The sequence below is a fragment of the Furipterus horrens genome, unplaced genomic scaffold, assembly GCF_987537825.1.
Source record: "Furipterus horrens unplaced genomic scaffold, mFurHor1.1.pri manual_scaffold_2, whole genome shotgun sequence".
In the NCBI taxonomy this organism is placed as follows: Eukaryota; Metazoa; Chordata; class Mammalia; order Chiroptera; family Furipteridae; genus Furipterus; species Furipterus horrens.
Genome location: NW_028327172.1, coordinates 192,026,971 through 192,051,388, shown reverse-complemented (window position 1 = coordinate 192,051,388; position 24,418 = coordinate 192,026,971). Strand labels below are relative to the sequence as shown.

Sequence of the window (24,418 nt, the reverse complement as noted above, 5' to 3'; positions counted from 1 at the left end):
AATTCCATAGTTGTCAGACTTCCATTCAATTCATTTTCTGATAGTTCTGAATAACAGTTGTTCTATATTTTAGTTGTGATTTTGATTTGGTCATGTGAAGAGTGGAGCTATATCTGCCTACACTGCCATCTTGACTGGAAACCCTCTGGGAAATTTTGTATTATATCCAATTAATAGTTTTTACCCTACATAACTTGTGGGAGCTTTTAGTCTGCTGATGTGCAGTATGAATCCCAAGAGGGGCCTATAGCAAGTACATTTCCCCACCTCATCTGCCCTCTTTTCTGTGATTTTTTATGGCCCTCCCAACATTTGTAGGAACCACAGCAAGAATACCAATCATATGTCTAAATATATTAGAGTTATCAGTCTTTATAAAGTTATAAATCAAGCAGCACCCATGGCCCGGCCTGCATTCTCATCCTGGAGATGCCAGCCAAGCGGTCATGCACCTGAGTATTGTGTAGATCTGTGGGGACAGGGCAGCGCAGAGGATGGGATCACCCAGGTATCCTGGGCAGTAACTGGACCTATCTAAACCTTGGACTGGGCAGCCAGTGTATGTAGATTCTGCCTGCTCCCTACCCCACCCCAGACTCTCCCCTTTCTCCCTAACTCCCCCACCCTTACCTTACTTTTTATTTCAAGATTCCCAAGCAGTTGTAAGTGTCTCCCAAAATTACCCCATCGGGAAAGAGATGAAGTACAGTTATTGGAGAACCTGGTTTGCCCTGGCACCTACTCTGGGTGATGAGGACGCCAACTTTAAACACAGCAGCCCCCCTCTTGCCGGTTTCCCAGAGGCCCACTGATTTCTCTTCACCCCTGGACCCTCTCAATCTTATACCCTGTGGCCTGGGTGCCCACATTGACTCATGAATTTTTATCCTATTATTTCCATTCACTGACTTGGTTCCCAAACTGACAAAAAAAAATCCTTAAAAGAAAAAACCAAAGTCTTTGGGTTTGAATGTTTGCTCTATGTGTGGGTCCCAGGGCAGGGACTCCCCATGGCCTGGATGTCAGGGAATGCGGGTGGGCAGTGTTGAGTTAAATAACCCACTTCAGAGAAGGCTGGTGTGGAAAGCAAGAGCAGTGTAAAAGATGACATAGTTCTACAGTGTGGCAAGCATCACCTCTTACAAAATGCAGTTCTGCTGAAAGAAGCGTGCCCATTTGCTTGGACCCAGGATCGATATGCAGAATGAGTGTCTTACGCTCCAGCACGTGAATACATTTAAGAAATCACTTCTAAAAGAAATGAAGCAAAAGCCTGCCATGCCAGGGGCAAATTACTTCGTGTTTTCATTAGCTCCAAAAAGGTTCACAGAATCCTATCAGCCTCTTGGAAGTAAACCAAAGAGAGACTAAGATGAAAAAATCATTGCTGCCAACAAAGATAGATGAAGATAGATGGAGATATGTGAAGGCTTCTGCATCTGCGTGTCCATACGAGAGCCAGCCGTAGGGTGTGTCTCTTCCCCTGGCCAGGCCTTGAGGACATGGCTCCGTGCTGATCATGTTTTTATTTTCTAAGCAGTTTAAGTTCTGGGCATGGGACCCGGAAGAGGAGCGCAGGCGACAGGAGAAATGGCAACAGGAGCAGGAACGTTTGCTCCAGGTAGGACGGCTGGGTTTGCTGCCCTTTTTTTTGATGATGCTCTCCTAATTCCTGTTGTACTAAGTAGATTTTTAGCACAGGAAACACATGGAATTGAATTCCCCTCAGAAGTCAGTGAGTCTGTTGGTTCATTTTGTGTCCATGTGATATGATGCCCTGTGCCTTATTCCTCCTGCCAGAGGTTGCAATGATGAACACAAGGAAAAAACATTTCACTTTTAAAAATGTGAAAACCTCCCAGTATTGATGAAGGGCCAAGTCAGGCATTCATCACCTCCTTGGTTGCCAATGAAATCCAGTCCCAGTCGCAGTAGGAATGAATTGTCAAAAAGCTTTTTGAAAGCATACATGTGAAATAAAATTTGGCCCGGCTTCTTGCTTCTTAAGGAGAAATGTTTGCTCCCTCTTTGAGTAAAAGCTGCTAATTTTCAATTCTAGAAAAATTTTGTGAGTAAATGGATCATGTTTCTAGTTGTTTCAGGTAAATTTGTGGAGTAACAGGATTTCAAAAAGGAAGCTAATAAGCTTAGGAATTAACCTATGCTGAGTACTTGGGATGTGCCAGGACTGTGATTAGTGGTTGACATATTTTATCTAATTTAATTCTCATAAAACTCTTCCAAGTATGTCTTATTAGCCCTACTTCACAACTCAAGAAACTAAGGCTCAAAGAAGTTAAATTAACTGCCCAAGGTCACACAGCTAACAAGGGTTGAGCCTAGTTTCAAATCTAAGTCTGGATGACTTTAAAACTCATGTTCTTTCCATGCCCTGACTGGCATGGCTCAGTTGGTTGGGTCTCACCCTGCAAAGCAAAAGGCCACCAGCTCAGTTCCTGGTCAGGGCACATGCCTGGATTGTGGGCCAGTTCCCCGGTCGGGGCGCATGCGAGAGGCACCCCGTTGGTGTTTCTCTCTCACGTCAATGTTTCTCTCACTCTATTTCTTCCTCCCTTCCTCTCTCTCTAAAAATAAATAAAATCTTTTTTTAAAAGTCATGTTCTCTCTACTATATCCCCAATAGTACTGATTTTACCAAAAAATCATAAATAAGAAAAATTTCATATCTCATTAATTTTGATGGCTTTCTGCTGCTGTGTAGAAAGCAATGCTTAATGCAAGTTTATTTTACTTTTTCAAAAAATCTTTTTGCTCTAATCCTTTTGGCTTAATTCCCAGGAGTGGGGCACAGGGATCAGTTTAGACAGCTAACGGTTTGCGGTGTGGCTTTAGGTCTGCCAGTGAAATTTGACACTCTTCAAAATTGCAGAGATAAATCTTCAATATCAAAACATTAGTCAGAACTGGATTCAACAGAATCCAGGAGCTGCTGGGACGTTTATGTCCTTGGAGAGAGCCCAGACCAGCCCTGGCCATCTGCTGTTCTCCTGGGGATCAGACGTCCATTTTCCAGCTAAGTGGTGAGCAGCCGGGAGTCAGAAATGCCACAGAGTAAAGACAACAGGCAAGGCTGCTTACCACGGTGGCACTCTGTCTGCTGCACTCTGGGAGACAGCCACGGTTCCCGGTGCAGGCATACATCTTGTTCCTGTCTCACCAAACTGTTGCCCGGTGTGGTGGCGCAGGGGGCCAAGGGCTTTGGGGACGGTGTTTGTGGGGAAGAAGGGGGATGTAGACATACATCTTTCACCCCCTGCATTTCCAGTCTTGGTGCATCCTCTTGGTGATGGGAGCACAGGGCGAGAGCTTCTAGAACCAATTAACCTGAAACACTGTGCTTGGTTTTCAGCTTTTGTGAAGTTTTGAGGTTCATTTTCTCTATTCAAAAAGCCCCTGAAGTCCCTCCCTACAACTTTAGGATATTAGGTTTCGATAACAAAATCCTCACCCGGAATGAAAAGCTGGGGGCAGGTTAAACAAACAGCCATGGCATTGCTGGAACAGTCTTAAGAACACCAGACTCTAGACAATCCCAAGAAAGCCGATTTGCTCCTAAGATAAGGACGTAACAAGTGAGACCTGGAGGATATCTCAGTGTCTCCCCAGGAAGATTAAAAAACAAAAAGCACAGACTTGTTTTAGCCTCAGAGAGAGGATTGACAATGATCAGTGTAAAATATTTGACCGTATGTCATAACCCTTCAGTGACCCCTGTGTCTCTGTCACATCAGGGATGCCATTCCCAGGGCATCCAGGGGTGTCAGTTCTCATGTTAGGCATTAATTTTAATCTCCATTTATTCATTTCTTCTAGTCAGCTGTCAGGAGCTCCAGTCACATTTTTAAAGCTGTTCTTATTCAGAGTATTTTATTCCTTTTCCCCTGAAGTGGTGACTAGTGTTATATTATTTCTGGAAACAGTCATGGCACTTCTGATATTGAAGCCTTCTAATGGGCCATTTCAGAGCTACTCGTACTTCAGAAGTTACTTAAACTAGGGAGATTCCACTTTGGTTGGATGGCTACAGGCAAAGTGTTATTCAGCTACTTAGCTAATTATTATCTTGTCCACTTCGGACCTTTCTGCAAGGTGTTTTTTTTTTTTTTTTAAATTTGTTATTAAACTCTCCCAGCAGCAGACATATTTCTGTTAGCAGAATGGCAAAATTCATCTCTGAAAGGCCCAGTAAAAAGCAAACGATTGGGTTAGCCTACCTCCTAGGACAAAACCCAAGTGAAGGAAGATTTTAGAATCTTTCGATCTTTTCCTCTTTTTTCTTTCTGTGCGCAATGCCTACTTATATATCTGAACAACAATTCTATAAAACAACAGCAGAAAATACAGGGCGAGGCACAAGCAGGTTTATAGTTGTGAGTACACAAAACAGAGATTATTCTTATATTGTTATTATTTATTAATGGTTATATTATTTTCTATATGAACAACTGTAAACCTACAATTTTTTTGCCCCACCATGTACTGTTCACCTTTGGATTTTTAGGTCCCTAACGTGTTTGAGTACCACAAAATAATACTTTCCTTGTGCTCCATGAAGGGATTAGATTCAGAATGTTACAATAGGAAGATAGTCTCACAGCATGTGGCACATAGTGGTTTAGAGGGGGCAGAAGTCCCAGTGATGCCTTCAATGGTCAGTTCAGAAGAGTCTCTGGAAATTCTGTAACAGGAGAGATACCAGAAGGAGCAGGACAAGCTGAAAGAAGAGTGGGAAAAGGCCCAGAAGGAGGTGGAAGAGGAAGAACGCAGATACTACGAGGAGGTAGGAAATTCTCAAGAAGGAATTTGACCTTGTGGTCCTGTTTCCTCAGTCTGTCAATACTTTTTGTGTCTGTGGTATGTGTGTGCATGTGACTGATTCTCCTTACTCACAGCAGAGCCCGTTGACCTCTTTAAAAGGGTCATATCCTATAGGCACTAAAAGACCACAATTCCCCCAAATTTAGTTTGTGATAAGGGTATGTTGAGCCATGGTCAAGAGAAACAATATAATTATATCTGATCTCTAGTCAGAGAGTCAGATTCTTGGTTTATCTTAGAGAGATGATATGAAAGTATTGATTTATTAATGTGTTTGAGAAAGTATGTTTGGCAGTGAATTAATTTTATGAGGATAATTTTGACATCAAGGCCAAATGAATCCTTACCACTGCAATCACTATATGCTACTAAAAAGACTGAATAAAGAGATTTAGTACCATATGGTGAATACAGTGATGAGGAATGGGGGGGAGGAATATTCGGTTGTATATGTTTCATTTTTTTAGGTAAACAGATCACATTAGAGAATGTGAAAGGAGCTACATTTTATGTATATTATCTAAAATTTGTTTATGATTAATATTGTGAATTTTATCTTCAACTATAATTTTTGTGCATAATCCAATCCCTATAGCATTTCTAGTAAGGCTTCTTGAATCTCACTAATTAATTTGTGAAGACTTTGTTTTTCTATGAAATCAAATGCTAATTTCTAAATCATTTTTCATAGAGAGTATTATCTGATTTACATGCTTTTAGAAAATAAAACTTTTTTTTAATGCCCTGCTTGTTTGCATATAATACTGATGTCTTTCTTCTAAACTTCCTTAATGAAATTTTTCTCTTGACAAATGTGATATTTGATTTTTTTTTCCCCTTTCATTAACTCCTGTTCCTGCTCTTAGGAGCGCAAAATAATTGAAGACACTGTGGTTCCATTTACTGTTTCTTCAAGTTCTGCAGACCAGCTGTCTACATCCTCCTCTATGACTGAAGGCAGCGGAACAGTGGTAAGACCATAGATTAAAAGCAATTAGTGAAATAAATAAACCTAATTAGAAGTACAAAACCACAAGGCCAAGTTTTCTACAAGTTAAAAACCAGGACTGGCTATTTCCCTAGAATCATGTCAGCTACCACACAGCCATTGTACCCCATGGTATTGTCACTGCTATGGCCAAATCGTAGAGTCATTACTGAAGCCAGGTCTGCCCCCACAGGCTAGCAACCAAAGTGTCTCTGCACTGGCTGGCAAGGTCCTGATTCATGAGCCATGTATTGGAATAAACTTCTTACTGCCCATTATTCCTTCACTCAACAGTAGGCTCTCCACCAGCCTCCATTAAAGTTGCTTCTAACCCATTCTTAAAATGCCAAATGAAATGTACATGTGTCTCCAATGGCTGGAGAGAGCCCAGAAAGGCCAGTCTACCCCCATATCCTCCAAATACAATCATGAAGGTAGTGAACAGAAGTCATATCAAACCCTGAATAGTCCATAATCTGCATTTTAAAAAATGTAACCGGTGGGCACTAGAAAGCCATTTGTGTTGAAATGAGTAGTTCTATGCCCATTTAATTTTGAAAGGTGGGTTTTCAAACTAACTCCCTTTAATGATAACTCCTGACAGAAATCCTGATGACACATTTATTTTAAATCATTAGCACTCAGGTACTATTCAGTTAATTTGAACAACTGTTCTTTAAATTGTAGGCAATGTAATTGGGGCAAAATAAGCTTCAAATATCCCATAGCCAGAGATAAGTGTTGCCCAGTGGGTTTAAAAAGTTATATTTAAGAGTATCCTTGTTTGTCCCATTAGAATAAGATGGGCCAGGAAAACAATAGTGAAAAAGAACAAGACACAAGACAGAAGAAACCATTCCAGGAGGACAACCATGACCTGTTGCTGAAGACTAGAGAAAGCGAGCCACGGGAGGAAAAGGGCAGGTATGAACCGTGCCAGCCTGTCCGTTAAATACGCAAAACCAGGCTCTGCCTGTTCTCTCCCAGGAAGAGTACTCATTGCTGATGCAAATCATATTCGGCTTTGAAATGATCATTCCAGTAATACATTACATAGTGCCTGAACACATTCTAATAACCTGAAGTCGGTGACCCTACGCTATTGAATATAAGTGGCCTTATTGTTCAATAGGGGAAACCTTTTTTAAATAAGGGGAGACAGTGGAGATCAGAAAAGGAGCATGTGATCAGTTTAAAGCCCCAAACCTAAACATCACTCACCTGCAATGGTTAATGTGTCTGGAGAGATATAGGTTGAAATGATGTGCTGGGGTCCCACCCACTGTGGTTTTACTGTGGACCTGAACATTGCCATTAGTATCCTCTGAGCTGTGAGAAGCCATGTTTACTCTGTGTGAAAATAGAAAGAATAACTGACAAATCGATTGGTTGTGGGGAATCACCCTACCCATGGATTCCAGTCTGTTCTGTGGGCTATCAGAACAGGGCACCTGGAAATCCCTGCTGCATTCAGAGCCCTCTCAGACAAGAGCATAATATGGTTGTAGCTATACAGGGTTTATTCCCTAACCTGGGAGGGACCCATAAAAACCCAAGAGGCTCTGCCACCAGCACATTCTTTATGAAACAGATGTTTGCCTCTGGGGCTCTGAGATACCAGATTGATATTGGTAAGTGTGCATGCTTATCCACAGGCTGCACACACGCACATGGGCGCCATCCTCAGAGGGACCTGAGTTTCAAAGATTGGCCAAGTGAAGGGGTGGCTGAGAGCTGGCTCCTCTGGCAGGATTCACTCTGTGAATCCTCCTCTGCTCCTCTGCTAAAAGACTGGCTGAGTTCAAGAGTATAGGGACTTGGGGCCCACGTCTAGATTCTTCAGAGCCCTTAGAAGAGCACATCTGTTTCCAGTGTATACTGTTTAAAGGGATGTCCCAGTTTTATGAAATGAAAGCCACCCATCAGGAATTTTTGAGAACCACTGATAAGCCTTTCAGGAGCATTTTTGCTAGTTCTCCAGACAGTCCCTGTTGTCACTGGAAACTTTTAAAAATCTCCTCCACCTCTCCTTTCTTGGTCTGCAGAAGCTACTGAAAGGCTGGTAGGTTACCATAGGCTGCCAAAGTCCCATGTGGCCCAGATGATTTCTACATAAGTCTACGCATGAAAATCTGGGAGAGGGCAGCAGTTAGCTCTGGCAGCCCTTGAAATTATTAGAATGAATTGCTTTGTGGACAGGGAGGTGGAAGCATATCCGAAACGATGGTTTCTCAAGCTTGTTAAATTGTTGGATAATAAAAATGAGTAGCAGTTCAGAGTTTTAAACCTAGTTTAAAATAAGAAGAATAAAGAATAAGTAAGAATTTAGTTAGCCCCATTAATTTTTTTCATACTGAAATTGGTACTTCCATACCCTAAGGGATAGGATCTGTAATTTTACTTCAGTTGCTTTAATCTCTGTTCTGAAATATGTTTATTTATTTTAACAGCCTTACTCAGGGGGCCTTGACTGATGCTGAGAACCTCGGATCAAAAGGAATCCATCAGGATGATCAGCTGGTCACAGAAGCTGGGGCCCCACACTGTGGGATGAACCCGCAGCTAGCTCAGGGTAAGGATGGAGAAGGCCAACCACGATGTTTAAATTCTTGTAAGATGGCCCCCCCTTACTGCCCAGACAGACATGATTTCTGTTGGCTGCAAGCTTCCAGCTTATGCTAAATAGCACTGGCAATAAAGTCCCACCACCCCAGAAAATCACCTTGAGACCCTAGTAGGCATTAGCACTTTAAAGAAAGGTGTCTCACTAAGCAAAGGTGATGTTACTGAGCACTAAATTTATGTTCCTTATTTGGCCTAGATCCATCCCGGAATCAGCAGGTATCAAACCCACCAATGAACACTTTAGAAGATGTGAAGCCAAAAACTCTCCCCTTGGATAAAAGCATTAACCACCAGATTGAGTCACCGAGTGAAAGGCGGAAGTAAGTGACCAAAGATGGATGTGGAGTTTCTTTTATTTATTTATTTATTTTAATGTGTTGACTCCCCTGGTTGGAGCATCGTCCTGTAAAGCAAAAGGTGGCCGGTTTGATTCCTGGTCAGGACACATGCCTGGGTTGCCAGTTCAGTCTCTGATCAGGATACATATGAGAGGCAACCAATCGATGTTTCTCTCCTTCTCTTTCTTCTTCCCTTCCCCTCTCTCTAAAAATAAATAAATAAAATCCTTTTAAAAAATGTATTAGCTAAGAAAGGGGAAGTGAAAAAGCATGTGATGGCAAGATATTAGCAGCATTTTGTGCTTTCTCTCCATTGAATCTCATTGACAAGGTAAGAAATATTTATGGAAATTTAGGACACTCTTTCAAGCAAGTGATCCTACACACTGAATTTATCAATTTGAGAGAGGCAAAGTAGTGTTTTTAACCCACAAATCTAAACGTTAGAATTTGTAAATATGTTGTATTAACAATCTATTTAAGTGAGTTAAATTGTCTCAGAATCCATTGACAAATTTTTTTTTCAAGGACAAAATATTTTTCTCTCTTTATCAGTCTCTTCCTTTAAGTAGCTACCCCAAGCTATATTCTAATTTTGTAAGATTTGTATCATCTGACAATAATAATAGTTCCTAACATTTTGAAACATTCCAATATAATAGGCACTGTGTTGAAGGATTTACATATCTCTTCTCTTCTTTTCCTAAAGTAACGCACTGAACTCTCCCAATAATTTCATTTGGGTTACTGTTCTCATTTTCCAGATGAGGAAATTGAGGCTCAAAGAAATTAAATAACTTATTCAAAGTATTGACTGGTTAAGTGGTAGAGGAATTCAAAATGAACCCACAGTTCCATGATAAGATCATGTTTGAACCAGAGGTTCCTTGTAATCAGTTTTTTAAATATAATGTTCATTACACTTCATCTAGTCACTCTAACTGGGGCCAGACCACCTGGATTCAAATTTTGACTCTGCCACTTACTTGCACGGGGCTTTGAGCAAGTTGATTAATCTTTCCCTGCTTCAGTTTCCTCAAGTATAAAATAGAAATAATAATTATACCTACCTATGAGGTTTTGTACCTGGCAAATAATAGGAACTATCTAGTATAAGTGATGGTAGCAACAATGACAATGATGATGATGATAATGATGATGATAATGATAATAGCTTGTTTTATAAGTTTACCTTTTTACTCTGTTACATTTTTTAAAATATAGCAATTGAACCATTTCTCCCTTTTCTCCTATATCTATCCAATCTGGTTTTTATTTGTCTAGATGATAGAATCAATAAAAGCTGAAGTCACATAGAAGTAATCATTATTGTTATTGATTATTGCAGTGATTTTCAACCATTCTTTTTAGGTAATGGTATTTATACATTAGGATATTGCATGAAAATGGGACATTTTGGAGAAAACAACCTCTGCCTGAGGAGGGAGGTCTGGGTGGGCAGGGGCTCAGGGAGTTCTTCTGAAAGCATTCAGAAGACAGGTAGACTCACGCCCATTCACTTCTGTGCTGGCACTTCTCTTATCCCTGTTTTTTGTTTTTTTTTTTTTTTCTTCCTAAGTTCTAGCCCTGTCTTTACAAATGAAAATAACTGTTATAAGCAAGATCCTGGAACTGCTAGCTTAATCACAGGCAGGGCTTGTGCAACCAAAGGCATCTGTAAAACCATTCTGCTATAGCTTCTGGCTGGGGCCATTGTGCTTTGTAGGTGCCCGTGACACAGCAGTTATTGAATGTTTTGAACACCACCCCCCAAATCACATGAGTTTATTGACAGGGATGGAAGCCACTTCACAGAAAATTACCTCCTTTAAGTTCCATCCTTTATTTCTGGACTCTCTGTATGAGCTTTTCCCTCTGTCCTTACTCGTCTCTCCCCTCCCACCCAGTCTACAATTTTTATATCTAACTCAGCATGCAATTTTAAATAAGCAAAGAACCTGACAAAAATAAAGATTAGAAAAATATTCTGTCTTTTCTGTTCAATGGTGCCAGCCTGGTTTTGATATTATGCAGCCAATACATGCATAATTGTGGCTTAGACAGAATTACTATTTTTGTCCTTTATAAAAAATTACCTCTTATATTTGTTTATCAAGGAAGGTTTTTATATTCTTATCTAAAATGTCTTTTCTTGTAGGATTGGGCTTCTCTTTACTTGTCGTAATTTTTGGCTCCTTTACCATGTTACAGGAAAAGCCCTCGAGAGAACTTCCAGGCGGGACACTTGTCCTCCTGTCCTCCCACCCCTCCTGGCCAGTCACCAAACAGGTACAAGAGGTCAGAAAGCCTTTCTGGGACAGCCCTGTTTTGAATGGAGCCTGCCAAGCGTAATGTTAACCAGATTAGTGCTTGCCAAATGATTTTGAGGGGCTTGTCCATCAAGTATCTTTTGACACACACACACCGGCAGGAGGAAAGAACACATTCCCCATCAGTCTGCAGCCCGCGACAGAAGAAGCCAAGTGTGTGACGTTGGCACGGCTGTGGCCATAAGCCTTTAATTATATTGTGTGGAACCTGCAATCTAATAATAAAATCCACCAGACAGTTGCTGGGCTCCTCACTCAGCCCCTTGCCCTCCAAGATGGCTCGGTCCTTCTAGGCTGATGGCTCTTAGCAGAGAACCAGGCAGGGGCTGAGCCACAGAACCACCCCCTTTCCCCGCCCTACTCAGCCTCTATGAGGATTGCTTCTGGACATTCAGTGGGCCCCAGGATATTCTTAAAAGCTGCCCGAGTTCCCATTCCCTGGAGAGACCAATTACTGATGCTCCAAGGTTTTCTTTGATTTAGAAATTTCATTTAACTACAGGATAAGAGGGAAATCCTAAGAAATAGGGTTTGCTTAGGGCAACTCTTCCTCTTTTGTCTTCCTTTCTGTTTCTGCTGTCCCTCTCTACCCCCTTGGCTTCTGAATGATCTGGCATATTTTCACATTTCTTGTGTAATTTCAAGAGCTTTCCAGACGATAGGCATCAGTGCTACCTGATCTGAGTCATGAGAGTGCTGCCTTAGCGGGCAGTCATCCAGTGCCCTTGCCTGGTGTCGGTCTGCTGGGTTTGGTTCTAGTCCATCGGTGGGCACTGCACTAGGGGCTGCCGGGGAACAGAGATGGATAGTGTGGCCCACACCCTCAAGGGGCTTAGAACTCAGAGAGGATGTTGATCGAGTGCCCAGATCATGGAGTCACAGAGTGTTTACACTGGAAGAGGAAGTAGAGATCATCTAGTCCAATCCTATCGTTTCGAAGGTGAAAGGGAAACCCACTGTGAATTCTTTACACCAGATCACAGAACTTGGTGACAAAGCCAGGATTTAGATCCCATATCTGCCTGGGCCCTGTTGTACTGTATCTTAATTACCTCTCCATTTTTAAACAAAAAAAATTTTTTTTTCTTAATAGGTAAAAGAACTGCACTAGTGGGCCAATGAATCAATTATGTAATATTTTAAAGCAACTTTGAAACCTTAGTAAAGCTAGACTTCATTACCTTTTAGGACTTATGTAAACATATGATAAATACGCTGCATCATTTCAAGGCATTTGGTCACTGTGGTTGCATAAACTATAACACAAACTCTTGCAACAAAGAACTAAAACACATGTACACATGCAAGCCAAATCCTATACCACAATGGAGGCCTATTGTATTTAGTCTAACACTTGTTTGCAAATTATATCTAATGCTTACTTTATGCTCATCAGTTCAGTAATTGTCATTTCACTCATGATATAAACATTTTTAAAATCCACATTTTCATTTTTTTTTTTTGCATGAGGCTACATGTTTGTGTATTTAACCAACTATTCTAAATGGAATACTTCATTATTATATATGGTTTTAAACCTAGGTCTATAAGTGGGAAGAAGCTGTGCTCCTCCTGTGGGCTTCCTTTGGGGAAAGGAGCTGCGATGATCATCGAGACCCTCAATCTCTATTTTCACATCCAGTGCTTTAGGGTATGTATTCATCGCGCTTCTAAGTACAATGTCCTAATGTCTTTTGGCATCGTTCTGCTGAGAAATACCTCCTGGAAATCATGATGGCGTCTGCTCGTGAGGCACTCCCTCCTCTACATTGTACAGAAGTGTGTGTGGAATTCATCTGATCACGCATCCCTCTGGGATGTCGGGTTAGGAGAACAAAACAGGTTTGTGCAGTGTACCTTTACAAACCAGGTTTTGTTGCTAAGGCGGAATGTTGACTCTTGCAGAAAGCTGAGAATGCTACCCTGGGAAGACAATGTTACTTCTGAATCTTTTAGGGTATATGTGGATTTATTTGGCATGTAATATCTTTGCTGCTCCTCAAATTCTTGTGACTCAATGTTGAAGATTTTCTGTCAGTTAAGTGTGGTTATAGTGAGTTGCTAAGCTGTAGGTCTGTGATCCCAAACTGAATATCACTTCCTTCGAGAAGCTGCCCTGCTCACCCAGACCCAGTCACTTGCCTTTGTTACAGGTCTTCATAGAACCCTCATGGCCCTTATCATTCACTATTGATTGCTTAACAATAATTATCAGCTCCTCCAATAAACTGTCAACTCCATAAGGGAACCATGTGTGTCTGGCTCCCCACTATTTCTTCTGCACCTGGCAGAGATGGTGTCCATAAAATTTTTAGATGAATGAATTAATGAATACACTGAAAATGAGGAGGCCTAGATTCTAGTCCCAGAGTTCCTGCTCATATGTAGGTGAGCTAACCACTTACAACTGATTTATTATAAAATTTATAAGTTAGCCTCTTACAGCTTTTCCCAACTTTTTTAATTTTGCTCATAGGCATGTTTCAAATTAATATATAAATTTTGAAACTAAACCCTCTAGCTCTAAGTAAGAGTCATTTCTTTCTGTTTATAATTCTGACATGCTCTCTTTGTCCTTCTTGAATTATGTCCTCTTTCTCGTTGGTAATTTCATCAGCTATAAAGTATACTTGCACGGGTTTACAATAACTCCCACTCTACCTATAAGCTAAGGAAAAGGAAGTGAAGTTGTCCCAAAATTATTCATTTCATAGTATCAGCAATCACTGGGAGCAAAGCTTATCATGGACAAAACACAATATGGAGACCTCATGAGACTCAATTTATCAATACTCTCACTGGAAAATTAATGAAGATAATGCATGTCTTAAGTGGTCGAGGAGTGTTTTGAGGCTCAAGGGAGGTACTTTTTAAAATTTCATGGCTATGCCAAGATAATATGTTCCAATACCTTACTTCGTTCTCCAAAACTTTGCCAGAATTCAAAATAATCAAGGTGGCAAAGAGTCTCTGCTGATTCTCAAGGGATAGGAGACTTGCTTTCTAAGCTGTTCTCTCTAATATTCACATCCTGGAGCTGACCTGATGCTTTAAGATTCATGGCCTCTTAGGTTTATCCCCCGCCTTTGTGATATAGATGCAAAGGGATGAAGACTTGCTTTCTCCTGGGTCACCTTAAAGCATGAGTCTGAGGCTGGCCCTCTACTTCCGGGCTGAGCCCTGATCTCCTGGCAAGAGGCTGGCATCAGAACCACCCCTCCTGCCACCTCCTCTGGCACCCCCAGTGCAGTACCTCCCACGGTCCCCTGCATGTGAGCTGACTTGGCTGAAAGGAGCCCATTCTCAGTGGGTTTGTTACTCTGGGCATCAGTGCCTTTAATGTGGAAAGATAAGGTGAATAGCTATTTCCTAGTAATTCTAACCTGGAAAGCATTTAATGATTAGTCACAGGCAAGTTTTAATTGACAATCTGTTGACTAAGTGTTTATTTAAAACCACCAGCATTTAATTGTTTAAACTTGTACTTAGGTCAAATATATGGTGACAGAAGGAGATTGCAGTTTGGGTGGTAAACACACAATGCAATATAGGATGACGTAGTATAGAATTATATACACTTGAAATGTGTATAGTTTTATTAACCAATGTCACCCCAATAAATGCCATTAAAAAGTAAAAAAAAAAAAAAAAATGGTTTTCCACATTTACTTAGAAATGGCATGTGATAGAGGTTAACAGCTTTGGGATTAACCCAACACCACTTACCAGTTTTACAGCCTCGGACAACTCAGTTAACGTCTCTGAACCAGTCCCCTTCTCTGTAAAATGCAAGGAGTTACCATAAAATACTAAAAGTATATTGTTGCTCTAAGTTAGTTCTTAAGTGCTGCATCTAACACACAGCAGATGCTCAACAAATGTGGAGGTTGTATAAGTGATTTATATTATTGTGCTATTCATATAAACAGTGACTACACATTACAAAGCAATTCCTTATGTGCCTTATAACTTCTGTTCTTTCTCCCCTACAGTGTGGAATTTGTAAAGGACAGCTTGGAGATGCAGTGAGTGGGACGGATGTTAGGATTCGAAATGGTCTCCTAAACTGTAATGATTGCTACATGCGATCCAGGAGTGAGTACAGGCTGAACCACCTTGAGATGAGTGTGTGCGATCTTATGCCTTTTGTGGGACCCGTTTGAGGGATTCAATGATTTCTGCCCAGCTGTTGATCCTCCTACCCTGAGGGAAAGATTTATTAGCATCTACATAAAGGAAATGATAATGAAATAACCTTTCATTTACCACTTGTTTGTTACTGTAAGTTACTGCTTGGGTGTGGCCAAATCCTTGTCACCTAGAAGTTCATTCATATACCAGCAGATTAAAAACTGCAGGCCAAGTGTGGGACATCGCCTGAGCTCGCCATTGAGATTTTGGTGAGACAGAAGGCAGATAGAAGGTCTGTAAAACACTATTCCCTTGCTGAGGTATATCTTTAGAAGACCAGCACCATTTGGGGGTAGAGGGGAGTTAAGTGTAAAGAAAGGCTCTCCATCGTTCATCAAATCAAGCACCAGCTCCTCAATATCTTCATGCTCTATATTCAGGAGTTTCATGACATAATATGTTGTTGCTCCCAACTAAATTGAAAGTCCTTTGAGAGACCCAGTGGTGGGTTCCGCTTCTTTGTGATTCCTGTCCCCGTCCAAAATACCTTAGTACATAATCAGCTTTAAAAATATGTGCTGCCTTAAAGCTGCCTTGAGCAGCCTGCCCTCTGATCTCTCTGGGTTTCCTGCCATAGAAGGTTCATGATGGTTTTGGGGGCACCAGGGGGTGCTGTTGCCCAGCTTCTGTTTAGAAAATGTGTAAAGAGTCAGTGGCTAAGCCTCTGAATCCTGCCTCACTTTCCATCATAAATAGAGTCCTTCTGGTGGATGGCCTAGACAAGAGACTCTTCTATGCAAACTCATCAGTCAGAAACTCTTTCTTTAAGAAAAAGGGGGGAAGTGAAGAAATGGTGTTTGAAATTCAAGAATCATTTATTACTTCTCCAAGTAAATGCAGTGACATTTTTACAGCTTTTTAAAACATGAATCTCTAAATCTGAAAGATTAAAGACTTTAAGAGTTAAAAAATGAAGTTGTTATTTTATAGCTATGGATTTAGTATATTCGGCGAAATACATGCATTTTAATATTTTGATCTATGATAAACATTTGACTTGAGGTCAGAACAGTTCCAACTTAGAGCAGGTACCATCAAACTGGACTATTTATATTATGTATTATATTTATATTTATATATTTGTACCAGGTATTATATATAATATGCACATGCAATATATGTGTTATATATTATACCTTTATACCATGTATATATTATATATGTGGTATAACATAATATGATGGTTTTTATACTGTGTATTAAATATATAAAATATGGTATAAATAGTGTACCATATATACATGCATACACAAGTACATATACACATGTATAATACATAATAATTATATTTTTAACTAAATTTTTGTTTTGTCTTTATACATTAGAAATGAGAACTAAACTTTTTTCCACCCAGCTTTTAAAGTGATTTTTTTCTATCATCTTGTATAAATTATACTTTTTCTCAGTCCAACTGAGTGTGAGTCACAAAACCAGAAGAGGGCACTGTTAGGTGGCAGGACTGTCGGGCCGGACTTGAAAAGCGCCGTAAGTCTGAATTTCCTTCATAGTTTAAAGTGCGTGAAGGATGCCAGCAGAGAACAAACATGAACCCACTTCTGGGAGACAGTAACCTGTTTTCATCCAGATTTTTATTTTAATCGAGAAGTTGGATGGCTCATTGTCATTTCTTTTGGAAATTAACTTTACAGATCTAGGCCAGGAATTTTTTTTTCCTATCTGTACAAACACAAACGGGTAGTAACTGCTTTTAATTCCAAATCTAAAGACAAGAACTGTCGAGTTTCAGTAACAGTCTCATAAGATGAAAAATAAGAAAGTGACTTGCAGGTAGACTAAAGATAGGATTATTTTCTTTGTTTATTTTATATTTTAATGCAGTATTTTACTAGGATTGTTTTTTAGAATACTATGATACTAAGAAGAAAGCAAAAAGTCTTATCTCTGTGCTGAGATAACCTCTATATACATTCAAAAGAACAAATAAATAAATGTCACAAGTGATATAAGGTTAGAAAAACTGGATGTTCAGAAAGATACCAAATTAAAAGTAGAAAAAGGCACTTTCCAAGGGTAACCACTATAATCACTTTCTAATAATTGCTTGGGGAGAGAGGCAGAATGCATGTTTGTATAGGTACACACACATACACACACACAGGTGCATGGGTTGGTTTTTAGTTCACAAAGTTAATCACATAGTTTTCTGTACTTAGTCTTTGTTGCTGTTGTCTTTAATATAAACATATATCTTGGCAATTTTTTTTCATATAACATGTTCTTTCTTCTCATTCTTTTCAGTGATTTTTTAATAGCTGCATACAATCGCATTGTATGGACTTACCATAGTTTTAAAACTAAATCTCCATGAATGGGCACCTCAGGCGTTTCCAGTTTTCTAATATTATTTTTTAAGTGCTCCAAAAAACATCTTGTCCCTGTATCCTGGTGAACATTTGAAAGCATTTCCCCAGGGCAGCTTGTGAGCAGCAAGACTGCTGAGTAAAAGGCATGTGCTTTCCGAATTTTCAGACAACTTGCCTAACTCTCTTCCAGAAAAGTGCCCTCTCCCTGCACAGTGCGTAAGATCTGCTTCCCCTCCATGCCCATGTCAGCTCCGGATATCATCAAACTTTTTACTTTTCCTCTCTGCTAGCTGGGTTCAAAGGGGAGGGAATTCATTGCTTTGATCTGTGTATCTTTAATTATAAGTGAGTTTGAACATCTTTTCATATGTTTATTCACCATTTACATTTCTTTCTCTTAAAATTGTACTTCTTTATCCTTTGCCCATTGTTCTATTGGCACTTGATTTATATGAAATTTTTTGTAAGTTAAAGAAATTTTCCTTTTATTTTATATTTGCTGCTTGTTGCAGTTATCATTCATCTCTCTACCTTGTGATTATTTTTCATAGAAAAGATTTTCATCTAGGGAATTAAACATATCTTTTTTTTTTTTTTTTTTTTTTCTTTTTTGGATTCTGTGTTTTACATCCTACTTAGAAAAACTCTCACTGCTCCAAGGTCACAAGTTTAGCTGAGATTTCTCCTAGAACTGCTTTTGGTTTTCTTTTTCACATATAAATTTGTGACATCAGGAATATATTTTGGGATAAGAAATAAGATATCCACCTTTTTTTCCCCCAGTTAGCCAATTGTGTGAATATAACTGAATGAATAATCCTTTTTTCCTCAATTTGAAATGTCAGCTTTCTCATAAACTAAGTTCACATATACATTTGGGTCTATTTCTGGATATTTTATGTGTTACTAACCTATTTACTCTCTAATGTCAAACAGTTTTAATTATTATAGCTTCATAATATGTTTTAAAATTGAGTAATAATGGCCACCTTAACTCTAAATATTTTCCCAAATTTTCCTAACTCTTCTATCATATTTAGTTTTCCAGATAAATGTTAATAATCATTTTAGGCTAAACTTTGAGGCATGACATGACAGGGAGAATGACCAGCACATCTGAGAATACTGTTCATTTCTTTTCTTGGTGTCATCAGAAAAAAAAATGTGTTAGGAGTAAATAGGTGGAAGGGATAATAATGAGTTGGAGAAGTATAAATACACTGGAATTGGTTGCCTATATCCCAGATGCAATAAAAGAGTCAGAATGGGAAGAAATAGCAAAAAATCATTTTTCTTTTTTTATTTGATTTTGATCTGAGTTGAGAAAAGGGGAGATGGATGGATATGAGGGGTGGTTTACATCATAGGCATTCTAAGTGAAACAAAATAATTTCATTTTGTGGAATAATAAAACCTGAATATATAATCCTATTTTCTTCAAGTAACTAGTCACATTTAAATGAAAATTTTCTCTTGCAGAGGAAAAATAGCATAACAGCATATTAAAATGCAATTCCTAAAAGCAGTGTAAACAGTTTTTAAGTTCGTATGTAAATGGCAATGGAAGTGCAAAACAAATTACCTGTCACGAGTCGAGCCATCACATGTTCCACTTGTGCCGTTTGTGCCTGGGTGCTGGGTGACTGTGTCTCTGTGTCTGTTCCATCATTCACTCACATGAAATGCACTTAATGCAAAATCCCTGGGGTCTTTTCCAGTGTTGCTATTGCCTCATTAGAACTCTGGTGCCTAAAATGAGAAATTCTGTGAAGGTTCAGAAGGAAATATGGAACCCAAACCATCCTTCCTAGAGAGGGTTGCCGGATAAATTACAAGATGCCCAGTTAAATGCTTTTTGCCCTGTTAAGTTTGAATTTCAGATAAGCAATGAATTTCTTTTGTATGCCTGTGTTTCAAATATTGCATGTTCAGAATTTAGCACTACTATATCCCAAATATCGTGTGGGATATATACTTATGCTAAAGATTTTATTTGTTGCTTCTCTGAAATTTAAATTTTACTGGGTGTTCTGTATTTTAAATTGCTAAATTCAGTAATTCTGTTTCTAGGTCATATGTCAAATTCCTCCTATTGCAATGTATTTATTCTTAGAGATACCAAAACATAAAGAAACTGAGAGAGAAGAGAATATTTTCTTGCTTATTTGCAAAGAAGACGAGGTAGAAAACTTGGAGATCATTTGGTTGGTGTAGGATGAAATCCAGAGGGTTTCAACCCAGTTTTACAGGACATGTGAGTCACTTCGTCTCCTTGTTAAGTTCTGAGATCAGGCTCAGAAGTCCATATTTCTAACAAGCTCCAGTTAATATCAATATACGTCTCCTGGGACCACACTTTGAGTAGTAAGATGGGACAAGTTTTCCTGCCTAGAGGGAAGAGACAGAGGTCATAGCTAATTTGGGAAGTTTTTAAACATCTGAAGTAAGAAGCGTTGACTCCTTCAACCAAATGTTGCTCTGATTTCTTCATTCCAGGTGCTGGCCAGCCCACAACATTGTGACATGGTTTTCAAGCTTCCAGATCACTCACCATTTCTTTCTTGCGAGTGTCTCCTGGCAGTTGTTGAACAGAATCTCAAGTTCAGGGGCTTCTCCGCACTCATCTAATTTCTGAAAGGCTATTCTTAAAAACAAAAACAAAAATGGTATCTGTTCTTTTATAGTACAGTATTCGTGTTTTTCCTGGTGTTTTTTTTTTTTGTTTGTTTGTTTGTTTTTGTTGTTGTTTTTTTGCATTTGCACAGTATATACAAAAGAATATTGAATTGTAATGATTCTGACTAGCTCAGAAGAAGGTGTTAGTGTGGTCATACAGGCTTACAGTTTAAAATGTGTTATCCTCTTCTTTTGGGACTTAATGAGATCAGTGATTCAATAAACCTGTTTTGTTCTAGTATTTCTAGGAATTAAATACTTTGTGTTTACAAAATTCAGCTGCAGAAAGTGCAAGACATGCCAATTTGAGACATGTGGTCTTTTAAGGCAGGAGCATACAACTAATGCATTTCAGAAACTAAAAACCACATCATATAGCTCTGAGCTATAACTTGTTTTTAATGCAAAGACACTAATCTGATAATATATGCTGTAATCCTGAAACATTGGTTACTTACCTTTTGAGGTAGAAGTCATACCAATAAATTATTGCACCATTAGTATTAGGTTTTGTATACTTCGAAGGTTATGTCATTGATAGAGCCTGGTCCATCAAATAAAGAGAATCCTTGCAGTATCAGCTGGACTTACACTCTGGACATTGCTCAAGGGTAGGAAAAAAAAAACAGAGGAAAATATTTTAGTCATCATTTCCAAAGTTATTACCCAAATATATGAGGAAGTTTGATCTTCAAAAGAGTGGTGGGCCATTGCTAGCCATGAGGACTTTGTTGCTTGCTTCTCTTCAGACTCTCCATTCAATAAAAGACTCAGCATAAGGCATATGGAAGCTCTCGTCAAGATCAGTCCTTCATTAAGGGAGACCACTCACTGCTCACCCTTGCCTGCAAGTTCTCCTTCAGGGCCTGAAGCACAGGTGTCTAAACAAAAACACTAAATGCATCCTAATAGAATCCAAGTGACATACAATGTGATAAGCCACTGGCGGGTGATCAACAAGAACCTACAGGTCACATGTGCGCTGCCCACTCCAATGGACATCTGCTCTTCCTCATTCTCCTGCACCACCGGCTCTCTTTACTAACTAGAATTCTGGACCTGGCTCTTGGAGACTTTGAGAGAGGAACTCTTGTGGAGAGCTGGTTATTTCTTGCCCCTGTGTGGTGAGTTTCAGCTGGCCAAGAAAGGAATCGAGTTACTAAAAAGCATCATGTTTTAAACCTCCAAGCTGTTTCTTTAAAACTGGGGAAAGGAGAACTATTTATTCTGCCTTAAAATGATGGCAAATAAGTGAAGATGACATTTTGTGAATGTAGACTATGGCGATCCTCCTGATAGGTTAATGTAGTCATGAAAGGAGATCAAGTAGATGTTTTTCTGTTATGTAAGCAATAATTTTTTTCTGTCTTATTGAGTATGGCTAGCACTTATTTATTTACATGCTAGATGGTTCTCTGCATGCGGGTTCCATGTAAGTGCAGAAATTTCCTCAGCCACTGGAGGTATTTTGACCATTTTGTCATTTGGATGAGCTGTTGTTAGACTGAAATTTATACATCACTTCATTAAAAATTGTGCCTTAGAAAATGCAAAGCTGTTGCACACAGTGATGAATTATGGATGCAGTACATTGAAGAGATGAAGTCACTTCCAGGTTCCCAAGACTTCGCATGGAAGTGTTCGCTGTTTTACAGGGAAAAAAAAATTTGAAAAAATAGAAAAATAGAAAAAATTAAAAAGAAAAAGTTTTGCAAATGTACAGATTAAGTTCAATATTTTGATTAACCACCTGCATGTTTTATTAACTATTTTGATAATGTGATGTTTACACTTTGCATGATATTAGCAGAGTCCTTTACCAGAAATAATGCACAAAACATGTACAATATGATCATTCATAACCGATTTTTATAGAATACTTTTTACATGTGGAACTCCATCCGTTATGTAGGAATTATATGAATATTGCACATTCTCTTCTGGTTTCACAAACCCATTTATACATATTTCTTAGTGAGACTCATTGTACATGTATTGAAGCTAGAATTGAGTCAAGAAAAATAAAGCCTATTCTCCAACTGCGAAATGTGCTTTCCCATAATGAACAATAGTCACCAGCACAGAATAATCTCCAACATTTTCTAAATTCTAATTGCCAACTGTTTCTATTTATATTTGATTTATATTTCATTTGGAGTCTGTTACATGGCAGACTAGATCTTGTTTTTCCAATGCAGCATAATGAGTATGATCTATTTCTTTTCAAATAATCTTTGAGATTCCAGGAAAAAAAAATGCTCTGCTCTGTTGAGCTACATTGTAAATGTGTTTGCTTAAAAAAACAGATGAGGCAAGTAAATGATTTATTGTTCCTGAGGAAGTATATCTGATTTTTTTCCTCATACTCCAAAAGCGAATTTTTTCTCTTCTTTAAGAGAAAATGAGTGACTCTGTTTTTCACTAGCAAACTTCCATGACATTTTCTCATTCTTTCTATGTAGTGCTATTAATGCAATACCTATTATAGTTATCTATACACAGTGTAAGACCTAACGAACTGAAATGATCCACATCATGTGTGTGTCCATTCAAAAGATGTTACTGTTCTGGATGGGCCAGTGTTCTATATCAGTTACACTAACCTTCATTTAAAATATTTATTCTAAAATGCCTCTGAGAAATAGTAAGAAAATAAAATTAAAAGTTGCCTAAAATGCAACAGCTTTTATAGCAAATGTACATTTATAAATAAAATACTCAAATCAACTTTGTTTTCCATTGATTTTTGGGGGGTGTGGGAGAGGTGCAGGTTGGTTTTCTGACTTGGTGAAGAGAATCAGGCTCTTCTGTAGCCTTTGGTCCAGGGTTCCATAGTCAAGTGATGGCAAGGAGCCACTAAGGAATGAATTGCCTTCCACTGAAGAATTCGAACACCTTGAGACGAGACACACAATAATGAAGACCAGGCAGATGCCAGTGGAAGTTATCTGAAAAACCAAATGATGGTCAACTTCCAGCGCTGGCTAAAGAAGGCCAGATCAAGCCCTTTAAAGTGTCTGTGTTCTGCCTCTGTCCCTGACATCACCCCAAGGCTCCCTGTCACTGTACACATACAGTTGATTCCCCGAGGGTGTTTTTTTCCATTGTTCACCCAGGGAATAAATGTTGCAAAAAGCTTTCCAAAACACACTTGATCTTTCCTGGCACTCTGTCCCAAATTTGCAGGTAGTGGTAATAGCAAGCCAATTCCTTGAAAGTTTTCGTGGCTTTATGATGCAATATTCTAATTGCCACTGAGTTGTATTCTGCCTCTTTTTGCAAAGTCTGGTAGGCAGTGAGTAGTTGCTGCTGCTTCCATAGAAAAATGAATTCTTTATCTTTCTGGAATGAGTTCTAGTAGCTACCAGAGCAGGTTAATATATCCATTGTTATTTGAATGAAAATCCATTTAACTACAGTACATTTCAAAACAAAGTATAAGATTGTTATTCTAACATGTGATCTACAAAGAATTTCTTGATTAAAAGAAAAACATTTTACTTCTGATATGCTGAATTAGCTTTCTTTCTATTGACTTTCTACAAGACGTAAGGTCCCTAATCTAGACCACAAAAGGGTCTCTCCTCATGTTTTGGCGTTATATAAGTCAAGGGCTACAAATTCAAGTGACTGGAGGGACCAGTTAGGCATTGAAAATGAGAGCCAGGGGAGATATTAAGAGTGGTGTGTACAACAGCAAGCAAAAAGAACAGTTCTCTCTAAAGAAGAAAACAGCAATCTGGCTCCAACCAATGGTCTTCATATGAAACCTCCAGCTTTTTAAATGTTGACAACAATTCAAAACATTTTCCGACACAATACCAGTCAAAATTGTAAGACTTTACAAAATATACCTGCAAGTCTAATTTTATTCTCAGGACACCAGTTTGCAACCCATAGCTAAATCTTCTCCTCGCTTTTCCATCAGCTACTACTAGCTTGCTCTGCTGTGAGTCCTTTCATTTGACAAATATGTCATGAATTGGCCTTCCAGAATATTTGCTTTCTGAGTGTCTTGGGTCATGAAGAGAAGGGAGCTAAAATTCATTAACACTTTTATTTTTTAAAAGGTTTTATTTATTTATATTTAGAAAGAAGGGAAGGGAG

The 24,418-nt window shown here is 39.0% G+C and overlaps 1 protein-coding gene across 11 annotated transcripts in view; it reads left to right on the top strand.

Moving 5' to 3' along the window:
* Nucleotides 1–20,350, top strand: part of LIMCH1 (LIM and calponin homology domains 1) — a 315,733-nt gene extending 295,383 nt beyond the window's left edge. For 4 of the 11 annotated variants that reach the window (XM_090266941.1, XM_090266943.1, XM_090266948.1 and 1 more), the window contains 10 exons: nt 1,541–1,621; nt 4,709–4,801; nt 5,706–5,810; nt 6,624–6,751; nt 8,278–8,399; nt 8,649–8,772; nt 11,002–11,079; nt 12,663–12,771; nt 15,113–15,215; nt 20,132–20,350. In XM_090266941.1, the coding sequence (XP_090123067.1) occupies nt 1,541–1,621; nt 4,709–4,801; nt 5,706–5,810; nt 6,624–6,751; nt 8,278–8,399; nt 8,649–8,772; nt 11,002–11,079; nt 12,663–12,771; nt 15,113–15,215; nt 20,132–20,157 (969 nt within the window). In that variant the 3' untranslated portion in view covers nt 20,158–20,350. Of the gene's footprint in view, nt 1–1,537; nt 1,622–4,708; nt 4,802–5,705; nt 5,811–6,623; nt 6,752–8,277; nt 8,400–8,648; nt 8,773–11,001; nt 11,089–12,662; nt 12,772–15,112; nt 15,216–20,131 lie in introns of all 11 variants that reach the window. The other 7 variants (XM_090266945.1, XM_090266944.1, XM_090266951.1 and 4 more) reach the window with 4 other exon arrangements.
* Nucleotides 20,351–24,418: the final 4,068 nt, after the last annotated feature.